Raw genomic sequence first — 21,299 nt, forward strand, 5'->3', positions numbered from 1 at the left:
GAAGGGTTGTGCAATACTCTGTAAGAGTTTCTTTGTAAACAATAACAAGTGCGTTACCTGTGTCAGGACCAGGCAATGTAAACAGGTAGGATTAATATGTTAAACATAAAGATTCATGTATCAAGGTATTACAGTTCGTAATGTGTGCCCTCTTATTCTGGATAGTCTGCTTTAATATTTGAATACTTCAGCTGTGAATAAGGTATGTATTCATGGCTTATTTGGTCGTGTCTCAACACTCTTACCATATGCAGTTCTTATTTGTAGAAGTAGCTTGCTAACAAAATGGGAATATATCGACAATTAAGCAAGGTAAGTAGGTCATAGATTCAACACATATAGTAAGTCATCATTTCAGCATACATTAATATTTGTTACATTTCACCACCCCTTTTTTTTTTTTTTTTTTTTCAATTGGGGCAAATGGTGTTATAATAGGGCAGCGATCCGCCTGCACCCTGTACATTTATAGGTCTAAAATGTCCCGAGGCTTCACTGCTCGGCCGGATCTGGTGTAGTATGAAGCTGAGTTCTCTTCTGAGTCCTCTGGCAGTTCAGGGTCGTTGGTCTCCGGCGGTTGATCGACGCTCTCTGGACTTGGCATACCGTCGCTGTCCTGGAAGTGTTCCTCTTTTGTGTCCCTCAGGTGCCTGCGGTTGCGGCGGTATTCGCGTCCATCTTGGGTGCGAACGTGGTATGACCGCGCAGTGTCGGCTGGTTGTATGACTACTGCTGGCCTCCAGCGTCCAAGTTCTTGTAGCCTGACAGATTCACCACAATGTAGTGGGGGCAGCGGTCTAGCTGACCTGTCATAGTATTTCTTCTGGTGCTGTTGTCTTTGCACTCGCTTGTCATGTCCATCTTTTTGGCTTACTACCCCTGGCCGCAGCTGTTGGTTGGTGCTCGGGAGGGTTGAGCGTAGCCTGCGGCTCATCAACAGCTGTGCCGGCGATTTGAAGTTGTCGACTGGGGTGTTACGATATTCCAGGAGGCTTAGGTACGGGTCTCTTCCGTCTGCCTTAGCCTTGTCCATGAGTGATTTTGCCGTCTTCACGGTTCTCTCCGCTAGTCCGTTGCTTTGCGGATAGTGTGGGCTTGACGTGACGTGTGTGAACTCCCACGACTTGGCGAATGCCTCGAACTCTTTAGACTTGTATTGTGGTCCGTTGTCCGAGACTATGGTCTCTGGGACGCCATGCCTGGCACAGGCTGCCTTTAGCTTGTGGATAACAGCTGCCGATGTGGTGCTGTGAAGTCTGTCTAGTTCGAAGAATCTGCTGTAGTAGTCGACGGTCACAACATAGTCCTGGTTGTTCCAGTTAAAGAGATCTGTCCCTACAACCTGCCAGGGGCGGTCTGGGATACGATGAGGCATCATGGGCTCCTTGGTGTTTGATGGGCGGCGCTCTTGGCATATTGAGCACTTCTCCACGACTTGCTCTATATGTCTACCCATTCCAGGCCAGAACATGATGTCTCGTGCTCTCAGTTTGCATTTTTCCATTCCCATGTGGCCTGCATGGATCTTGATCAGCATATCTCCTCTGAGGCTGGTAGGGATGACTATTTTCTCCCCCTTGAAAATTATTCCATTCGTCTTGGATAGTTCATCTCTGTGATTCCAGTATTCGGTGATGTTCTGGGGGCATTGTTTTCTTTCCTCAGGCCATCCCTCCAGGATAGCCTGGCTGAGCAGCTTTAGCTGTGTGTCATTGTCTGTCGTTTCTCTGATCTCCTGTAGCCTGTCGTCGTGTACAGGTAAGCTGTTGTACACCATGTGTACCTGAAGGTCCATCCCTTCACTGAGACCGTCGTCGTGAGAGGTGAGTGATTTCCTGGACAGCGTGTCGGCTACTGGGATGTCTTTCCCAGGGCGGTGCACGATCGTGAAGTTGTACTTGTGTAGTTGCAGTATCATCCTCTGTAACCGCGGTGGGGCTGCGGCGATCGGCTTCTTCATGATCGACTCCAGGGGCTTGTGGTCAGATTGCACCATAACATGGCGACCGTAGGCATATTGGTGGAAACGTTTGAATCCAGGACTGCGTACATCTCCTTTTCGATTTGTGCGTAGTTGACCTCGCTGTCCGTGAGTGATCTGGATGCGTAGCTAATGGGCCTTCCTTCCTGCATCAGCACAGCACCCAGACCATACTTTGATGCGTCCACTTGTAAGCTGAGCTCCTTATCTGGGTCAAAGTAGATGAGGACTGGCCCAGGTTCACTGGTAAGTATGTCTTTCATCTTTTGGAATGCAGCGTCGTGCTGCGCGTCCCACAGGAATTCATTCGATTGTTTAAGCAGCTGTCTCATGGGTGCGTTGATCTCGGAGAGGCTCGGGGCGAATTTCGCCAGATAGTTGACCATACCTAGCACGGTTTCCAGTTCTGCACGGCTCTTTGGCGCCTCCATCTCCTTGATGGCAGCTATCTTGCCTGGGTCAGGCTTCATGCCGTCAGCTGAAAGGATGTGCCCGAAGTAGCTCACTTCGGTGGCTCCGATGGTGCACTTGTCTGCGTTGAGCCGAACGCCTCTCTCCCGTGATCTCACCATCATTGCATGTAGGTTCTTATCGTGTTCCTCTCTGGTCGCGCCATATACAAGGATGTCGTCTACTATAGCTGCTACTCCGTTCAGTCCCTCGTATGTCTCGTCGATTTTTCGTTGGAACTCGTCTTGGGCAGAAGCGAGCCCAAATGGTAATCGTAGGAATCTGTACCGTCCAAACGGTGTGTTGAACGTCGTCAGCTTCGATGATTCTGTGGAGAGCTTGATGGACCAGTATCCCGACCTTGCATCCAGTACGCTGAAATAGCGTGCGCCTGTTAGTCTGGGTGTGATGTCCTCTAGTGTCGGCAGAGGGTAGTGCGGGCGCTTGATAGCCTTGTTTAGCTCCTTAGGATCCAAACAGTCTGAGCTTGCCTGTGCGTGGTTTCTCAACAATGACCAGTGCACTGACCCACTCCGTTGGTTCGATGATTCTAGCAATGATCTGTGTGTCTTCCATACTCTGTAGCTCCTTCTTTAGTCGGCCACGCAGGGCGATCGGTGTCCTTCTCAGTGGGCAGACTACTGGCGTGGCGTCTGGGTCTATATGGATGTGACACTCTCCTGGGAATAGTCCTATCCCTTTAAACACGTCGTGGTATTCTTCCATGATGGACTGTTTATCTGTGTGTGCATTTACTGACAATACTAGTTTAATGAGGTCCATATTCAGGCATGCCTGTAAACCTAGAACTGGGGGTGCCTGAGTGTCTACTATGTAAAAGTCTAACAACATGCCACGCTCTTTGTATTCATACTTTAACGTGCATGTGCCCTTTACCACTAGCTTCTCTCCACCATATCCTGTCAGTCTGCGTGAGGTAGGCTGTATTTTGCGTTTATCTTGTAAACTGTGATACTCTCTCAAAGGAATTACATTTACTTGTGCACCTGTGTCTAACTTAAATTTAAGCTCTGTGCCCTGTTTTCCTACTTGTATGTCTGCGAACGCTTGTTCTGTTGCATCAAACCGTCTGTCTGTCACGGTGTCTACATACAGTTCGTCTGACTCTTCTCCTGACTCAGAGCGCATGCTAATCTCGTGTACTGACTTTTTCTGGAAGCTACCGGCCCTGCAGACTTTGGCAAAGTGGTTCCATTTTCCACACTTCGTGCACTGTTTTCCCCTAGCTACACAGTTATCCCCTTCCTTGTGAGCTCTACCCCCACAGTATCCACAGTTCTTACGTGTGTCTGTGTCGCTCGCTCTGTTCGCTCTCTCTGTCCACTCTGCTCTGGGGCGATATCTCTGAGCGCTATACTTCTGTTCATGTCTGTGCACCTCGTGCACGAGCTGCTCCTGCGCGCTGCTCGTGGCGCCAGTAAAGCTCTTTATATGTGATTGTGCTAGCTCGTGGGCTCTAGCTATATCTACCGCGTTGTCTAACGACAAGTCTGATCCTACGTTTAATAGTTTCTCTCTTACTTTTGCTGAGTGTATGCCAAACACTATGCGGTCTCTAACCATCTCATCATTGTTCACATATGCACAGTCTTTCACCAGTAGTTTCAATGCAGTGACAAATTGTTCGAATGACTCGCTCGGTTGCTGGGTTTTCTCATGGAATTTGTACCTGGCGAAGATTGTGTTCCTCCTTGGAAGTACGTATGCTTCGAAATTGTCATAGTAGCTCTTCAATACCTTTGCTTCATCTGCACTGAGAGTCCATGTGTTGTGAATGTCTCTCCCTCTTTCTCCGCTCCACAATAGCAGGTAGCTACATTTCTCGTCCTCTCCTTTCTTCTTGAGTGGGCCCGAAAACATCAACTCCGCATGCTGCCTGAACTTCTTCCATTCTCCCGGTAAGTCCAGAGAATCCCAATTCATCCGTGGCGACGGGACTCCGTTGATATCCATGTTCACCCCGCTTCTGACACCATGTCGTATTCGATTTAAGTAGAATAATCTTCAGGACGAGGAGATAGCGTTTATACATTTATTCAAAGGTAAGCATCGTTCAGCATGAGTGTAACTCCATTCACGGCTGGCAGCCAATTGACTGTCAGGACCCCTGGTCAGGTATACATAAGCAAGGTGCGCCTGGCGCGCCTGTCGTAAATGATATATTCACAGCATGAATAATATAGTAAAGATATATTCAAAGCATGAATATTACAATATTCAGAAGGATGAAGGCTAACTGGCGTCTGGTTATATTCAGAAGGATGAAGGCTAACTGGCGTCTGGTTATATTCAGAAGGATGAAGGCTAACTGGTGTCTGGTTATATTCAGAAGGATGAAGGCTAACTGGCGTCTGATTATATTCAGAAGGATGAAGGCTAACTGGCGTCTGGTTATATTCAGAAGGATGAAGGCTAACTGGCGTCTGGTTATATTCAGAAGGATAGTCTATAAGCTAACTACCATCTGGTTATACATAAGGAAAGAACAAATGGCTAGACACGGTTTCCATTGTAGGCTACTCTTTATTTGCTTCCATGCTGTGTGAATGTATGTTCACACTCCTTACACTTCAGGATCAACACACAGTTTCATAACCTCTGTTGCCAGAAAAGAGGATTTATTGATTTGTGTGAACGAAGACACATACTGTATATTATGTACTGCTGCCAATTGCTGGAGAGCCAATGGCTGGTGAACTTGAGAACTGTTAGGACTATCTAACTCTTACACTCTGATGCAGTGGGTTACTATGGTTTGTATACCACCATCGTTATTACTACTAACTGATTGAATCCTGCCATTCACTACTGTTATCATTATTATCATATTATCACTGTCACCATTATTTCTTAGTTCTATGCTCAATTATTATTATTACCTATTCTACCTGTATGGTACCCCCCCCCCCCCCCCCCATGCTGGTATGACACCTGCGTTTCCCCAAGGGGATTAATAAAGGAGCACTTGACTTGACTGTATATTAGTGTACTACAGTCAACCACACTAACCTGGCCTGGAAATGTATGCATTGTTTTTCCAGCACAATGTCCGTTGCTATGGCAATGGTGCCACGCTACAGTAGTAACATTCAACTAAACCGTGAACACACACAGCCGGGGCAGAAAAACAAACATAAGGTAGGGAGAGCAAACACTTCAGTCTGCTGCCAGCTGAACTGCTGTAGGTTACTTGGAGGTTATCGCAGCCTACGGCGGTAATGAAATCGCATGACATGTTTTCTCGTCTTGACACGGTGGGAGTACCGTATTCAGCCGCATTGAATGTACGCCCATACCGTGAAAAACTAATTCAGCAGAAAATAAAACTTGAACTACTGGGTCTTTAAAAAACATTGACATGTATGTTTATGAAATAGGTTTTGACCTTGCACAGTATCTATCCAATATTCTACCTCTATAGGAATAAATTAACAGATGCAGTGGAGAGTGTGTCGTTACAAGAAAAATTCATTTTCCTTTCAAGTTACAAAAGGAATAGCAATACAGCATTGTGGGTAAAATCATATAATATATATATATCCACATCTGTCTGTACATCTTTTGTAGATCTTTTTTATACATCTGTAGATACTAGCCTATATCTATATCTATACATATTCCTTACCTACTCTTACTAGTTACGCTGCTGGCCAGTATGACTTACTACCATAGTGTCTTTATACCTGTATCACTGTACATATTAATACTACAACTCTGTACATACATCTGATTAGCACTATTACTCAGTAGTACTAATCTATATATTTTATACCCAGTTTAATCACCTGTATTGTATATCACTATTGTACTTTACTGTTACATTAGCACTCTGGTTGGATGCCAAACCTCTTTTTGTTGTACTGTACTTGTGCCGTAAAACAATACAATTAAATCTAATCTAATCTACTAATAAAAATACATTATTGTATTAGGCTCCGTCACAATGGACACCGTCTTTGTTTAATTTTTTAACCCAAGTTTGCAAACCTAGAAGGTAAATGTGTCAGTGAAGCGGATGATTTTGGGTTTATATGTTTGTTTCAGTGAAGGGTCGCCATAGTTTATAGTCCTGTACTTTGGTTTCTCCTCTTGTGTGCTTGCCTGAGGTTGAGTCTGCTTAGACACCGCTGTTGCGTTGATACCGCCTGTGTGTCTGCTTGTCGTTCTTCCTCGCTTCCCCTCTTCTTCCTCCTGGAGATCGCCGGATGAAGCGGTGACCACAGGTGTCATGGCTTCGAGGTGAGGTGCCGGTTGGGGACAGGAGGGTCTCATAGCTTCGAGGTGAGGTGCCGGTTGGGGGCAGGAGTGTCTCATAGCTTCGAGGTGAGGTGCCGGTTGGGGGCAGGAGTGTCTCATAGCTTCGAGGTGAGGTGCCGGTTGGGGACAGGAGTGTCTCATAGCTTCGAGGTGAGGTGCCGGTTGGGGACAGGAGGGTCTCATAGCTTCGAGGTGAGGTGCCGGTTGGGGGCAGGAGTGTCTCATAGCTTCGAGGTGAGGTGCCGGTTGGGGACAGGAGTGTCTCATAGCTTCGAGGTGAGGTGCCGGTTGGGGACAGAAGGGTCTCATAGCTTCGAGGTGAGGTGCCGGTTGGGGACAGGAGGGTCTCATAGCTTCGAGGTGAGGTGCCGGTTGGGGGCAGGAGTGTCTCGTAGCTTCGAGGTGAGGTGCCGGTTGGGGGCAGGAGTGTCTCTGGTCGGGTACCTGCAGGTCCTCCAGCCCATTCGCTCGTGGGATGAGGTACTTGGGTATACTCCTTGTAGCGGCGTCAGCCTGGGTTAGATCTGGACACGTTCCTGCTCCGTCCACGGTGACTACAGGTGTCGTATCTCCGTGTGGTGCCAGGTGGGGGTGTGTCTGGTCAAGTCTGGGTGGGTCTCCTAGTCCTTGACCATGAGCTTGTGGGATGAAGTTCTTGGACAGTCCTTCTTGAGGTAGATCAAGAGTACAGTGTGCTGAAGTTGGTACATTGGGTGATGTGAATGGGTTTTCTAACATCACAGGATTCGGTTGCCCGAAATATTGTCGAACAGAGTCCACGTTGGGCAAATTCCACACGGGAGAGTGGAGCAGGGTGGCCGCCACATACCAGTTCACCGAGGCCTCAACCTGGGCTGAGAGGCTCTGAGGCTGCGGAGGCGACCACTCCACAGCAGCGGCTGAACAGAGCAGCTCCACACTCCCGTATCTAACCTCCTGAACTGCACCACAGAGTTTCTGAACTGCTCTCTGAATTTCACCGTCTTCTCTTGAACTCAGAACTTTCACACGCTCGTCAGAAACCGGATCGTTTTCGTGTCTTGTGGAATCGTGACCTTCTTCCCTTTCATCCGGAGCCTCAGTTTCTTTAGTCGTCAATTGATTCTTGTCTTCCTGGTTTAAAGTTTCTCTCGTTGAAACCCTATCATGTGCTGACTGTGTAGCTGTGTTATCCGCGCTGAGAGGCTGGACCGCGTGTTTACTTTTCACCTGCTTTAATCTTTGTTTGTGGCCAGTGTGGCCTGCTCCCTGTCGCTCCTCATTCCCCTGACAACCCGCTGTCTGTTTGACGCAACCCGCCACTTTCACACCCCCAGAAGGCCTTTCATTTGAAAATTTAAAATTGCCAACCGTACGTACAGTCGCCATGGTTTCAAACCTCTTCATCAAGCAAGACAGGAGGGGCCCCTTTCCAATCTGTCTAACCTTGACTGGCTGTTTCCCTGGCATAGCCACTCCCCTTTCCCTCTGCTCAGCCGTGGCAAATCGGGCCACGATATCCTTCACACTGTCGCCACTCTTCAACCTTTGTCCCCTTCTTGCCTGACATTCATCAACATTTTGTATAGAAGGCTCCCCGTCTCGGCTCAGGCTCCGAATCCATGCCCCTCTTCCTCCAAAGCCCAGAGTCCCCACCTCCCGTTGGTGAGTGACGGGGGGTTTGGGTGTAGACCTTGTGAACTTGGCCTGGAGGAGCTGGAACGAGGTGAGCCGCCGCGGTGCGTTGCCCGCCGCTCTCTGACCCACCCCACACCTGCTCTGAATGTTCTCTGTCCTTCCTTCCGAGCCCTCCCGCCAGTGTTTGCTCGAAGCGTTCTCTCTAGTCTGACCCTGGGTCAGTTTCTGCGCATCACGGATCTTAATGTTAGCGGAAGTCGGCTGAAGTTGAGGCAGTAATACACTGTCGGCTGTAATAGACAACCCTTGCTTCTTTGGGTTTCCATTAGCACTGCTCCGGTCGGGCAGGTCCTGAACTAGATACCGGAGAAGGCTCTCCAGAATCCCTCGGATCTCCGGACGGCAAGCTCTGTTTCTCACAAACCTCCTCAGGACACTGGCATCAAGGCCGTTACTGGTTTTCTTGGAATCCGTTCTGTGGGGGATAGAAGTTATGCAACACTAGATCCCCGTAGCCATCTACAGCAAGGAAGTAACTTCACAGCATGTTGACAGCAACGAAGGAGGATACTGTATATTGCAAATCATTCAATTAGCCTAGCTAGCTATTGTCGCAAAATAGCACCTGTGCTCGGTACATGTTGGTGAGAAGGGAACGTGCTTGCATATCAATAGAATAGAGGAGGTAGGATGTTTAGACTTCAAGTGAAGTATTCTGGCAGATGGGGTAGAAGCTGTTATTGGTAATTAGTAAAACAGGACGGTAGGGCAGGCAGGATTTAACAAGGAGAGGAAATAATGTACAGTCAGAGGATGAGAAGGTGATCTAGATGATTACAACTACATATAAAGAGAGACAGGGACTTCAGGAGTGGTATATTGTTAAATCCAGTTTAATCTCATTGTTTAAAAACCACCATGTAACTGTGAATTCACAGCATACAGTACACAACACAAGGATATCACAGGGTAAATAATGAAAGCTATCCGGTCAGTTGTTATCATATTTGAAGAAAATTGTATTAGCCTAAATGTCTAGTTAATGTTATATACAGTACTCAGTTAAAGGAAGAATCTGTAACAGCGACCTCTAGCCAAAAGATGACAACATGGTACTGCGCTTTGTTCATTTATTTATTTATTTTATATTTTTCTATGATGTGTGGGTTGGATTTCAGTGGGTATAGGGGGAAGGGGTTGCTACTGCTGACCAGAGAGGTCTGGAGAAATGCACAGTGTAATAATAAGTGACTAAACTCCAACCCACACGTTAGACCAAAACAAAAAAGTAGACAAAGCACAATACCAAACAGGTATTAGAAATGGCCGTTTTGGCGGTATTACAGATTCTACCTTTAAAGAATAGGTTCATTATTTTTCAACCCAGACCATATTAAAATGTTGTTTCCCATAATTTATAAGGATGCACAGCCTCACTGATAACTCCAGTACGTACCCCTCTGCTACAGTTTCTCAGTGGCCTTGAACACAGCCCAGCAGGGCAGTCGTTTAGGCATTCAAGAACCATGATAAATGTACTTCTGAAAAACGGGAAACTCTCTCTATGCTGAGACACGTCTATATGTTCCACGGAACTACCAAAAACTGTGGGGAAAGGGCCTCCAAGCAGGCCTAAAATAATGACACAATATGGAAATAGGAATCTCCTTGAATGTGACAACATATGTATTAGTACTCCTCTATTCCTGCCCACAGGTTTTGACAATGATTTACATCTATGTTATGCTGAAATAAAGGTATTTCATTATTCCACATCAGGTTTGGGTGTGAAGAAGCGGCTAATCTAGTCCACAGGTGTAATGATATTCTGTTAATTCATTAACTAAACGTATTGTTATTACCTGCGTTGCTTTTACCATTTTCTTACTCTTTGCATTGCTTCTATTCTGTAAATGTTATGATAATTCTATGTCTGTGTCTATTTTATATCTATTTTACTGCTGTGTAGGTTTTTGGGCTGCAATTCTTGTGATATACAAAACTAAAGTTTCATATTATTATTATATTATTATTATTATTATTATTATTATTATTATTATTATTATTATTATTATTATTATTATTATTATTATTATTATTAGTAGTAGTACTATAGTTGTGCACAGAATTAAATAGGCACTAATGTTATTTTTTATAAAATGTTTATATATTATATATACAAAATATATAATTTTGACCCAGTGTAGCTCTCCCTGTTTTTCCTTCAGGCACTAATGTTGTGTTCCACTGATAATATGGTAACACACACCATGCTATCTGTCAAGTTTTATCGACTTAATTTACATTTTGCACTTCTGCAAATCCGTTATCTTGGCTACATCCAAGATACATTCCTGCTACAGGATGTTCTCTTACATTTCTTTCCCCCAGAGAGGTTGTTTACACGGGAAGTGTAACCTACTACTAAGACTAGCAATGTTGAATTTCACATTTTCAAAAAGTAAATGTGTCGTGGTTCCTGAAGGCCTAAACGTTGGACTGTGTTCAAGGCCACTGACGAGCTGCAGCAGAGGTTTCTCAGCACTAAAGCCATTAGTGAGGCTGTGCCATGCATGGTTATAAATGATGGGAAACAATATGTTAAAGTGTGATAAGATCCTTTAAAGGAACATTATGGGTCAGACAAGATAGATATCAATTTCCTCTCTGCGCGTTCAGTAGAAAGCTATCCTTTTGCAAGCTAGCCTAACTTCGCACAAATGAATGGAAGCGGACCAGCTAGCCTATAGCTTAAAACTCTGGGAGAGGTGTTTCTGGCCAACAGCTAGGCTAGTGGTCCGTATCCACTTCCATTCATTTGTGGTAAGCTAGGCTAGCTTGCATCCGGATAGCTTTCTACTGAACGCACAGAGAGGACGTTGGTATCTATCTTCTTGTTTGACTCTGAGAAGACGGTAAGCATTTTCCATAATGTTGGTGCGTTCCTTTAAGGATAGATGATGTTCAGCCCAGAAACGGTAAAGTAAACGAATAAATTCAGTGGATTGGTATATCTTAGTTCGGACACGTCAGGTGACAACTGGAACACAGAACACCTCAGCAGGGCTCTCCTGTGAGCGCTATTCAGTCAAACATTTGAATTGTTGTTTTTTATCTTGTAAAAAAAAAAAAAGCCTTTCTAAATGTTAATACAGGTTAAATTGAAAGGGTCAGAGAGAAGGGGGTTCTCTTATGGTGGCTGCTGCTTTCAAAACATAACTAGGATCAAGGCACTGTATCCCCCAAATCCTGCCATATTGTACTAGAGGCAGACCTCATACAGCCATGGGATAAAAGCCGTTTTTAGTTGCGTTTTATTTCATACTCCCTCCATCAACCCAACATAGTAAACTGATCCTAGATCCATGACTGGAAAGAGAACCTCACCAGAGAGAACACTCTCAGAACAAGGGTGCATCTCAACACCTTAAATGGTCTCCTTCTCATTGTCTCCACTGCCCCACTTATATAAGATAGAAGAGATAGGAAGATATGTCTCCAACTGGGACCCACCCAGCTCAGGGCAGATAGGAGAGGAGAAGAGAGGAGAGGAGAGGAGAGGAGAGGAAGAAGAGAGGAGAGGAGAGGAGAGAAGAGAGAGAGGGAGAGGAGAGGAGAAGAGGAGAGAGAGGGAGAGGAGAGGAGAGAAGAGAAGAGGAGAGAGAGGGGAGGGGAGGGAAGAGGGGGGGAGGGAGGGGAGGGGAGGAGGAGGAGAGGAGAGGAGAGGAGAGGAGAGAGGAGAGGAGAGGAGAGGAAGGAGAGGAAGGAGAAGAGAGAGGAGAGGAAGAGAGAGAGAGAAGAGAAGAGAAGAGAAGAGAGAGAAGAGAAGAAAAGAGAAGAGAAGAGAAGAGAAAGAGAAGAGAAGAGAAGAGAAGAGAAGAGAAGAGAAGAGAAGAGAAAGAGAAGAGAAAGAGAAGAGAAGAGAAGAAAGAAAGAGAAGAGAAGAGAAGAGAAAGAAGAGAAAGAGAAGAGAAGAAAGAGAAGAGAAGAGAAGAGAAGAGAAGAGAGAGAAGAGAAGAGAAGAGAAGAGAAGAGAAGAGAAGAGAAAGAGAGAAGAGAAGAGAAGAGAAGAGAAGAGAAGAGAAGAGAAGAGAAGAGAAGAGAAGAGAAGAGAGAGAAGAGAGAGAAGAGAAGAGAGAGAAGAGAAGAGAAGAGAAGAGAAGAGAGAAGAGAAGAGAAGAGAAGAGAAGAGAAGAGAAGAGAAGAGAAGAGAAGAGAAGAGAAGAGAAGAGAAGAGAAGAGAAGAGAAGGCCACTTAAGACTATTGAGATACTACCCAGGAGGACAAGGGGGAAGTGTGGGACTGGGGTGTATGCAGCCTTAGAGCCTTGTGCAGTCCCGTGATAAGCAGTAGGGGTCAGGCCAGTGTAGGACAGAGTTATTGTCATGCATTTCTCTGCAGCTGCTGCCTGAATAAAGCCGCTCCGAGCTCCTCCAGCCGCTCCCGTCGCTCCAGGTCCTGGTACAGCCCGCGGGCACATGGCTCAGGCCGTGCTGGAGGCCATAGAGGCAGCCTGCTATCAGACCTGTGGCTTCACTCTCACCTGAAACAACAGACCGGGCTTACAGGTGAGCTGATGGCACGTTTCACAGCCTGCGTCAAGGAAACTATAAAGAAGGAAGGGTCATCATGTCACCATGTAGTAGCGCGTGAACGCACATTGGTGCCAAGTGTGGAAACGTTCAGTTCGGGAACATTGAGTTGAATGGGATCAGCCATCTCCTCGTTTATGAGCTAATTAGCTATGAGCTAGGCAAGCGCTACCGGAGTCTCATGGCCAGTACAGAGAGACTCAGAAGGAGCTTCTATCCCCAGCCATCAGGATGCTCAATGACTCCATGTAACAACCCATTATCTACACATTGCACACACATCCACATGCACACACTCACTTTTAAACAAACACTCACTTTATTAACACTCACTTTTGACACTTTAATCTATTTATTAAAGACATTTGCACTACATTCATAGTTTATACCTCACTGTCTGCAGTTGTACCTCACTGTTTACAAATGTTTACTCACTGTACTTAGATTGTACTTAGGCTGTACTTTAGATTGTATATTATATTGTATATTCCTTTTACTTACTTTTTTTTTAACTTACTGTTTTTACTGTATGAAGCACACTCTCAGGGGCTCATACAGAACCAAACATTTCACCGTAAAGTACATGTATTTTATTGTGACAACTAATAAACAAACTTGAACTTGAAACTAAATTACTAAGTAATTTAAACAGATTGTTACCTCAGATGTCAGAATCAAAGGCAATTTGTTGCATTATTAACTAGCTAACGTTTGATATATCGGTTGGTATATATTTCCTCAAATAGCTGCTATATTTAGAATTTTAATACAGGCTTCAATATAACTGGCACCAAAGTCTGGCACCAAGCAGAGCATAGAACGCTGGTATTCTGACGTGATGACCCTTCCTTCTTTTATAGTTTCCTTGGTCTGCGATGGAAAGTATTGCGTAGAGGCAGCCGGGTGTTACCTCCGTGGAACATGGCCCGTCGGCAGAGCTCCGTCCAGTCACCCCCTGCGCCCAGCAGGGCATCGTAGGCTATCATCGGGGAATCATGGCCCCTACGGCCCGCGCGGCCCTCCGAGCTCCAGCGCTTGTACATCTGTATGGACCGGGACGGGGGATGGACAGGGTTAGGTGAGTATTGTGTTCATGTGAAAATGTTTGAGTTGGTGTTAATAGGAGTTGTTTTGTCTATGCATGTGTTTTCTTTAGAGGGTTCAGAGGTGTAGGCTTTCCCAATCATGGGGCCAGGAGGCCTGGACTGGCCATTGGGAGCACTGGAAGTTTTGTATTTATTTATTTTTCTTCAGTCAGGCCAGTGTTTGTAGTTGCAATGGTGTGATGGTGAAGATGAGTTGGTGGACCTCTCAACAGGACCAGACTGGTCATTGGGCAGTTTTTTTGGAAGTTCCTTGAATGCAACACTGCACTGCGCAAGACTGAAACGAGGCAGCCAGCCAAGACCCCCAGACCCCCTGCTTACATTTTTTTTTCACGCTATATTTCCCGGCCTGAATGATTTCCCCAGTCCGGCCCTGGATGGGGCCACGAACTATTTGAGGTCCACTGATATGAAAATTACAATGTGGTCATTACCAGCCAATATACTCCTCTATAGTTGCCATTAAATATATTATTATAAAGGGCGGCTACATGGCGTAGTGGGCAAGGCGCTCGCCACGAATGACGGAGACGCTGGGCCTGCCTGTTCGAGCCCAGCGCTCCTCATTGCTTTCAGTTTAGCTGGTCGTCCGTACTAATACACATTGGCCGTATTAGGGGGTGGGAAACTGATGGGTGGGGATCGGGCGTTGTGGACAGCGACTCCTACAGGTCGGTTGGTGCGCCTGCGCAGTGGAATCAGGAAGTGTCGGGGGCAGCGTGAGCCTCCCACGCGTTACTCCTCGCCACTGAGAGATCGAGCTGCGCAGGTGAAAAGATGCGACTGCTGTTACCTCAAGTACCGGAGGGGACTTGTGCTATGTATGACTTAGTCCACATTGCAGCCGGCTTGTGGGAGGCAAGAAACAGCGTTCGTGACAGGGGAGGGTTGAATTGGATGATACGAAATTGGGATGGGAGAAAATATAGAAAATGGGAGAAAAAGTGGATAAAAAAAAATATATATATATTATTATAACAGCAGCTGTCTGTTTTGGTGCTGTCTGTTTTGAATTATGGAGATGTCAGTTATGGTACCCGTCATTGTATCCCTGTATGATAATGTTGGGTGGTCCTCTCTGGCAGAGACATGTGACTTGCATTGGTATCTGTTTCTGTATAAAGCCATTATTGATGATCTTCCACCCTACATCACTCCATTACTGGACTGGAACTCTGGACCTTATCATACTCTCTCTGGTGATTGGCTTTACGCTTAAGGTCCGTAGAGTTTGCACTGAATTAGGATAATCTGCTTTTAGCTTCTATGCCCCCGACACATGGAATGTCTTGCAGAGCACCTTAAAACTCCATACTTGGTAGCACTTATAATAACACCCTGTTATAATACATTTATAAGGTATTTGTAGATAATGAACTAATCATGAACAAACCATTTATATACATTCATAAATTATTATTAAATCATTTATAACTATTTGTATACCATTTACAAAGTATTTATAATGCATTAGTGGATAATGAACTAATCATGAACAAACCATTTATATACATTCATAAATGATTATTAAATCATTTATAACTATATTTGTATAACATTTACAGATTAGTTCTACATTATTTATAACTCATTATCAACATTGTTTGTACTTGATTTGTTCATCATTAAATAATGTTGTTTAATGTGTAGTAACACATTTGTAGATGCTTTGAAAAATGGATATGAAAAAACTACTATAGTGTATCTCCATTTATTTTTCATGTTCAACAAATGGTTTGTTAAGACATTCATAAAACATATATAAATCATTTGCAGATGCTATCGTGGGGGCCAATCTAAAGTGAAGCCTATTCATCATTAACAAGTGTCTAATACAGTTAATTATTTGTTTACTTTTTCATCACATGTTACAAATGTTGTAGGCAGCTTTCGGATACACCCTTCTTTGTGACATCAAACAGTGACAGAATTAGGACTAAAGATAAATGCAATTTTATTAACATATAAAATACATGTGCATGACATATAGTGTAACATCGGGGGGCACTAGGACCCAGGAGTACCCTGGCCAGGTATCTAGAGAGGAAGTCGCACGCGAGCGAGACTTGACGTCACGTGTTGCCGTCTGTTTGAATGGAAGCACAAGTTATCCGTGCTGCGTCTATACTTTAGCTTTTAATAAGGTATGAGCAGGTTAAACACCTTTTTTTGTTGGTAAATCTATTCCATCATTTCCGACCTACAAACAACTCTTATATGTTGTGTAGACGTTTGTGTAGATGTGGTGGCCGCTAACGTTACATTTGTTCCTAATGTGTGCTCAGTGCTCAGTATGTATGTGATGACGACACGACACACGAGTAATAATTATTTGTGTCGTGTCATCATCACTGAGCACACTGAGCACACATTAGGAACAAATGTAACGTTAGCGGCCACCACATCTACACGAACGTCTACACAACATATAAGAGTTGTTTGTAGGTCGGAAATGATGGAATAGATTTACCAAGAAAAAAAGGTGTTTAACCTGCTCATACCTTATTAAAAGCGAAAGTATAGACACAGCACGGATAACTTGTGCTTCCATTCAAATAGACGGCAACACACGTGACGTCAAGTCTCGCTCGCGTGCGACTTCCTCTCTAGATACCTGGCCAGGGTACTCCTGGGTCCTAGTGCCCCCCGATGTTACACTATATGTCATGCACATGTATTTTATATGTTAATAAAATTGCATTTATCTTTAGTCCTAATTCTGTCACTGTTTGATGTCACAAAGAAGGGTGTATCCGAAAGCTGCCTACAACATTTGTAACATGTGATGAAAAAGTTAACAAATAATTAACTGTATTAGACACTTATTAATGATGAATAGGCTTCACTTTAGATTGGCCCCCACGATAGCATCTGCAAATGATTTATATATGTTTTATGAATGTCTTAACAAATCATTTGTTGAACATGAAAAATAAATGGAGATACACTATAGTCGTTTTTTCATATCCATTTTTCAAAGCATCTACAAATGTGTTACTACACATTAAACAACATTATTTAATGATGAACAAATCAAGTACAAACAATGTTGATAATGAGTTATAAATAATGTAGAACTTAATCTGTAAATGTTATACAAATATAGTTATAAATGATTTAATAATCATTTATGAATGTATATAAATGGTTTGTTCATGATTAGTTCATTATCCACTAATGTGTTATAAATACTTTGTAAATGGTATACAAATATAGTTATAAATGATTTAATAATAATTTATGAATGTATATAAATGGTTTGTTCATGATTAGTTCATTATCTACAAATACCTTATAAATGTATTATAACAGGGTGTTATTATAAAGTGCTACCCAATACTTTATACCCATTGGTCAGTTTAAATCTATAATGGCCAGAATTCTCACCTCAGTCTGTAACTGTTTTGATTGATGTTGTTTATAAAGACTTTTCTGTTTCTATATTGTTTTTATATTATGTATTGTTGAAAAGGGCTGTGAGCCTCTACTATAGTTACAGTACCTTGTCTGTTTCCTCAGCATCATAGCGTTCAGGGAACAGGGGTTTGTTCTGGCCCTCCTCCTCTATTCCTCTCTCTTCCAGGTAAAACTGCCACTTGGCCTCAAAATAGAACCATAATTCCTGGTACTCTGCACAGAAACACACAAACACATTACTGGTCTACTCATATTCTCAATCACTCAATCACAAGCCCACACGCACGCACGCACACACACACACACACACACACACACACACACACACACACACACACACACACACACACACACACACACACACACACACACACACACACACACACACACACACACACACACACACATTATGCAGAACACAATGATGCATATTGTAACTCTAGTTATATGATTGTGGGCAAAGCATCTTGCTTCGCTGGCATCTATTGGACCTGTTCCGAGTGTTCCGTGCACCAATCACCTGTCAGAGCTCCACACTCCACCAATAGCCACTGGTTACATCATAGGCTGGACCTATTTACCCGAGATCCAGGAGACACAGATAGAAAAGGTTATATGGTATCCCGGCTGGTGCGGTTAGACCCGCTTTAGTGTAGGCCAAGGAAATGCCCTCACAAAGCCAGTGAGAGAGACACCGTTTGGATAGCGATAGCAAACGGCTGTTAGGAATTTCTGATGCTCTTCATGTGTCTGACAGAGTGTCAATGTGCACTGCACTGGGCACATTAGACACAGGTTTCTCTCCATCTGGAGGGTAGATGGCTCTCAGGATATTGTCCCTAGAATGTAAAAAGCTTCTGATATTCTTAGGGATAAAGGTGAGGTTAATGGCCTTAGCATGGCACCATTGCCATCCCCATTGATGGCAGCCTGGATGAACTGAAAGGTTGCACAGCTTGCATGCTCAGCAGATGTGAGAGCCAGATGTAGAGGTCTGGTCCGGTGGTTCGAAGGGTTCCTGGTTCAGACTCCATGACACCAAGGCCCGACTCACCAAGCTCCTCACCAAGTTCTTTAGTAGAGCTTAATAACAGTTTGTCATCAAAACCGTCATGACAGGCCAAGATAGCTGACGCATAGACCTTCATGGTCAAGAAGGACAGCTTCTCCAGTAGTGGCTAGAGATAATCACGGACCCTGAAGGGGGCCGTTGGGACATCTCCATATTGTTGGTCTTCATTCTTGAGGAGCATGCTGTTCACGGCAGGTGCAACGAGCCCATGTGTGAACGGAAGGCTGAAAGTGAGAAAAAAGTGCACTGTGAACAAAAACACGTTGCAATAATCAGTGCTAAACCTCCATGAAAAGAATCTTCTGTCTAATAAATGGACTGCATTTATATAGCGCTTCACAACTTCACTCATTCACGCACAGACGGTTGAGGCAACCATGCAAGGTGCCAACCTGCTCAACAGGGTTAAGTGTCTTGCTCAAGGACACATCAACTCGCTGTCGGGAGGAGCCGGAATCGAACCGGGAACCTTCCAATTGCCACCTCCTGAGCCACTGTCGGCCGTATAATAGGAAAAGGTCATCATCAAAGAAGGATTACTATGGTAATCGTCTAGTAATCAGAAGGTTCCTGATTCGATTCCAGCTCCTCCAGGCAGCGTGTCAAAGTGTCCTTGAGCAAGACGCTTAACCCCTAACTCCCGATGAGCAGGTTCGCACCTTGCATGGTTGCCTCCGGTGTCATACGTTGTAAAGCACTTTGGATAAAAGCTGTTATATAAATGCAGTCATTTTACCATTTAATACCTATACATGGTATATGTATACAGTCCATTTTCTTTTCGCGCCGTCCTTGATGTGGCCAACAGCGTCGACTGCAGCGGCTGATTACCACAGGCGTGATGGATCTGCTCTACGTCGCCCTCAGTTGACCGGCGTCGAACCGTGCCCGCTCCTACTTCAACTGGATCCGAGCGGTTCTCCTGCCCCCTGGGGAATATGACTCTGTGACTCTGAGCTCTGAGCCTTGACTTTTTTTTTTTTTTTTTAGACTTCGTTTTTTAGCGTTTATCGCTTTTCTGGTCAAGCATGACCGACAGTTGTAGGGTGAAACGGGAGAGAGAGCAGGGGAAGACATTCGGCAAATGACGGCGAGTCCGAGAATCGAACTCGGAGTCAACCAGATCCGTGACGCAGCATGGTATTCCGCGACGCAGCGCGGTACATGGTGTGCTACTGGAGCACCCCGAGCCTTGACTTTTTATCTTATTTTCATACCAGCGCTCGTATTCCTATGCCTTTTTGTTCTTGTATTTTAAAATGTTCTTATGTACTTTAGATACTATTGCTACCATATGTATGTATATGTGTTTCATATGTGTTTCATTATGTATATATACATACATACCAATTATTCGCTTGTTCTATTCTCCATCCCTCTATCATCCATACTGTAGCAACACTATATTATCACAGACATCCTGTTGGGGGATCCCCTTTGAACATCTGAGGTTTCTCTCCTCCACGACGCCTGTGGTGTTCTTTTCTCCCATTGCTAGGTTTTAGTGAGTCGTTCCTCATCTTCATTGGGGAAAGTCTGGGAGTGTTGCATATGTGGATATGGTGGTTTTTGTTCTGGATCTATTGTGATGTTTCTTCTTGACTTGTAAAGCCCATGGGGGCAATTCCATGTGATTTCGGGCTATACAAATACATTTGATTTGATTTGATTTGATATGATTTACCATTTCCACTTGAGCAGTCTTGTGACGATACGAAATGAATGGTAATTTGATGCACCGTCCTTGATGCAGCACAGACCGTCCCACACTTGATTAGGGACAGGCTGTACAGAGTGAGTTAACTGTTAAGACACTCCTACTAGAGAAATAGTCACACAATTGTGGGGCGGCGTGGCTCAGGGGTAGAGCGGGTCGTCCAATGATCGAAGGGTTGGTGGTTCGAATCCCGCTCAAGCCCATGTACATCCCATTGCCGTTGTGTCCTTGGGCAAGACACTTAACCTACTTGCCTCGTATGAATGTGTATGCATGTGAATGAATGTTGGTGGTGGTCGGAGGGGCCGTAGGCGATGATTATTCGCCACGCTTCCGTGAGTCTGCCTCAGGGCAGCTCTGGCTGCAATTGCAGCTTACCACCACCGGTATGACTGTGTGTGAACGAATAATGGACTCTGTGAAGCGCTCTGGGTGTCATGAAGAGCGCTATATAAATCCAAGTCATTATTCATTATTATTATTAATTGTTGGTACCCAAAAGCCATCAGGAAATGCTTTTTCAGGCAGCTCATTACACGGTGGCTGGTCACATGGGGTATGACAAAACACTAGACCGGATAATGACCTGATTCTGTTGGCCTGGCATTCGAGGAGATGTACCCCGCTCATGTGCCTCATCATGTGCCTCAGTTAACCAACTGGCCCATCCCAAGAGCACCGAACCCCAAAACTGCTCCAGGGGCGCTGCACTGCAGGCGACCCTGCGCTCTAACCTCTCTAATAAGAGTACATTGACAATACAAATAATTCTTCTCCTTCTAATTGAGGTCCCCCTTTGAGCGTGACCTCATCTGGACCCCATTTCACCGGCATGCATGATGATGACGCCTTGTGTTGCCTGGTGGATTACGCAACACAACGTCCCAAAGCGGTGCTGCTGTGCTGCATCTCTGCAAAGAACGTCGCACAGGCACTGTCTCAGGTCACCTCTTGAGTTGGAATCTGGAAAGAGATTCTAACTGACCAGGGGCGCGGCGTTCATGTCACAGACACCACAGGATCCGTACGGATCATTGGGCATTGAATCAATTCTGAACCCGCCTGTGT

The 21,299-nt window shown here is 44.8% G+C and overlaps 1 protein-coding gene across 1 annotated transcript in view; it reads right to left on the minus strand.

Moving 5' to 3' along the window:
• The window catches only part of adprhl1 (ADP-ribosylhydrolase like 1), a gene marked incomplete at both ends in the record, with an annotated part of 51,070 nt that overhangs the window by 17,715 nt on the left and 12,056 nt on the right, over positions 1 to 21,299 (minus strand). The window contains 6 exon segments of the mRNA XM_084308283.1: positions 8,135 to 8,801; positions 12,701 to 12,735; positions 12,741 to 12,799; positions 12,802 to 12,870; positions 13,830 to 13,962; positions 17,528 to 17,655. Coding sequence (XP_084164409.1) covers positions 8,135 to 8,801; positions 12,701 to 12,735; positions 12,741 to 12,799; positions 12,802 to 12,870; positions 13,830 to 13,962; positions 17,528 to 17,655 — 1,091 coding nt within the window.

This window comes from Notolepis coatsorum (assembly GCF_963971535.1).
Source record: "Notolepis coatsorum genome assembly, chromosome: 2".
Classification (NCBI taxonomy): domain Eukaryota; kingdom Metazoa; phylum Chordata; class Actinopteri; order Aulopiformes; family Paralepididae; genus Notolepis; species Notolepis coatsorum.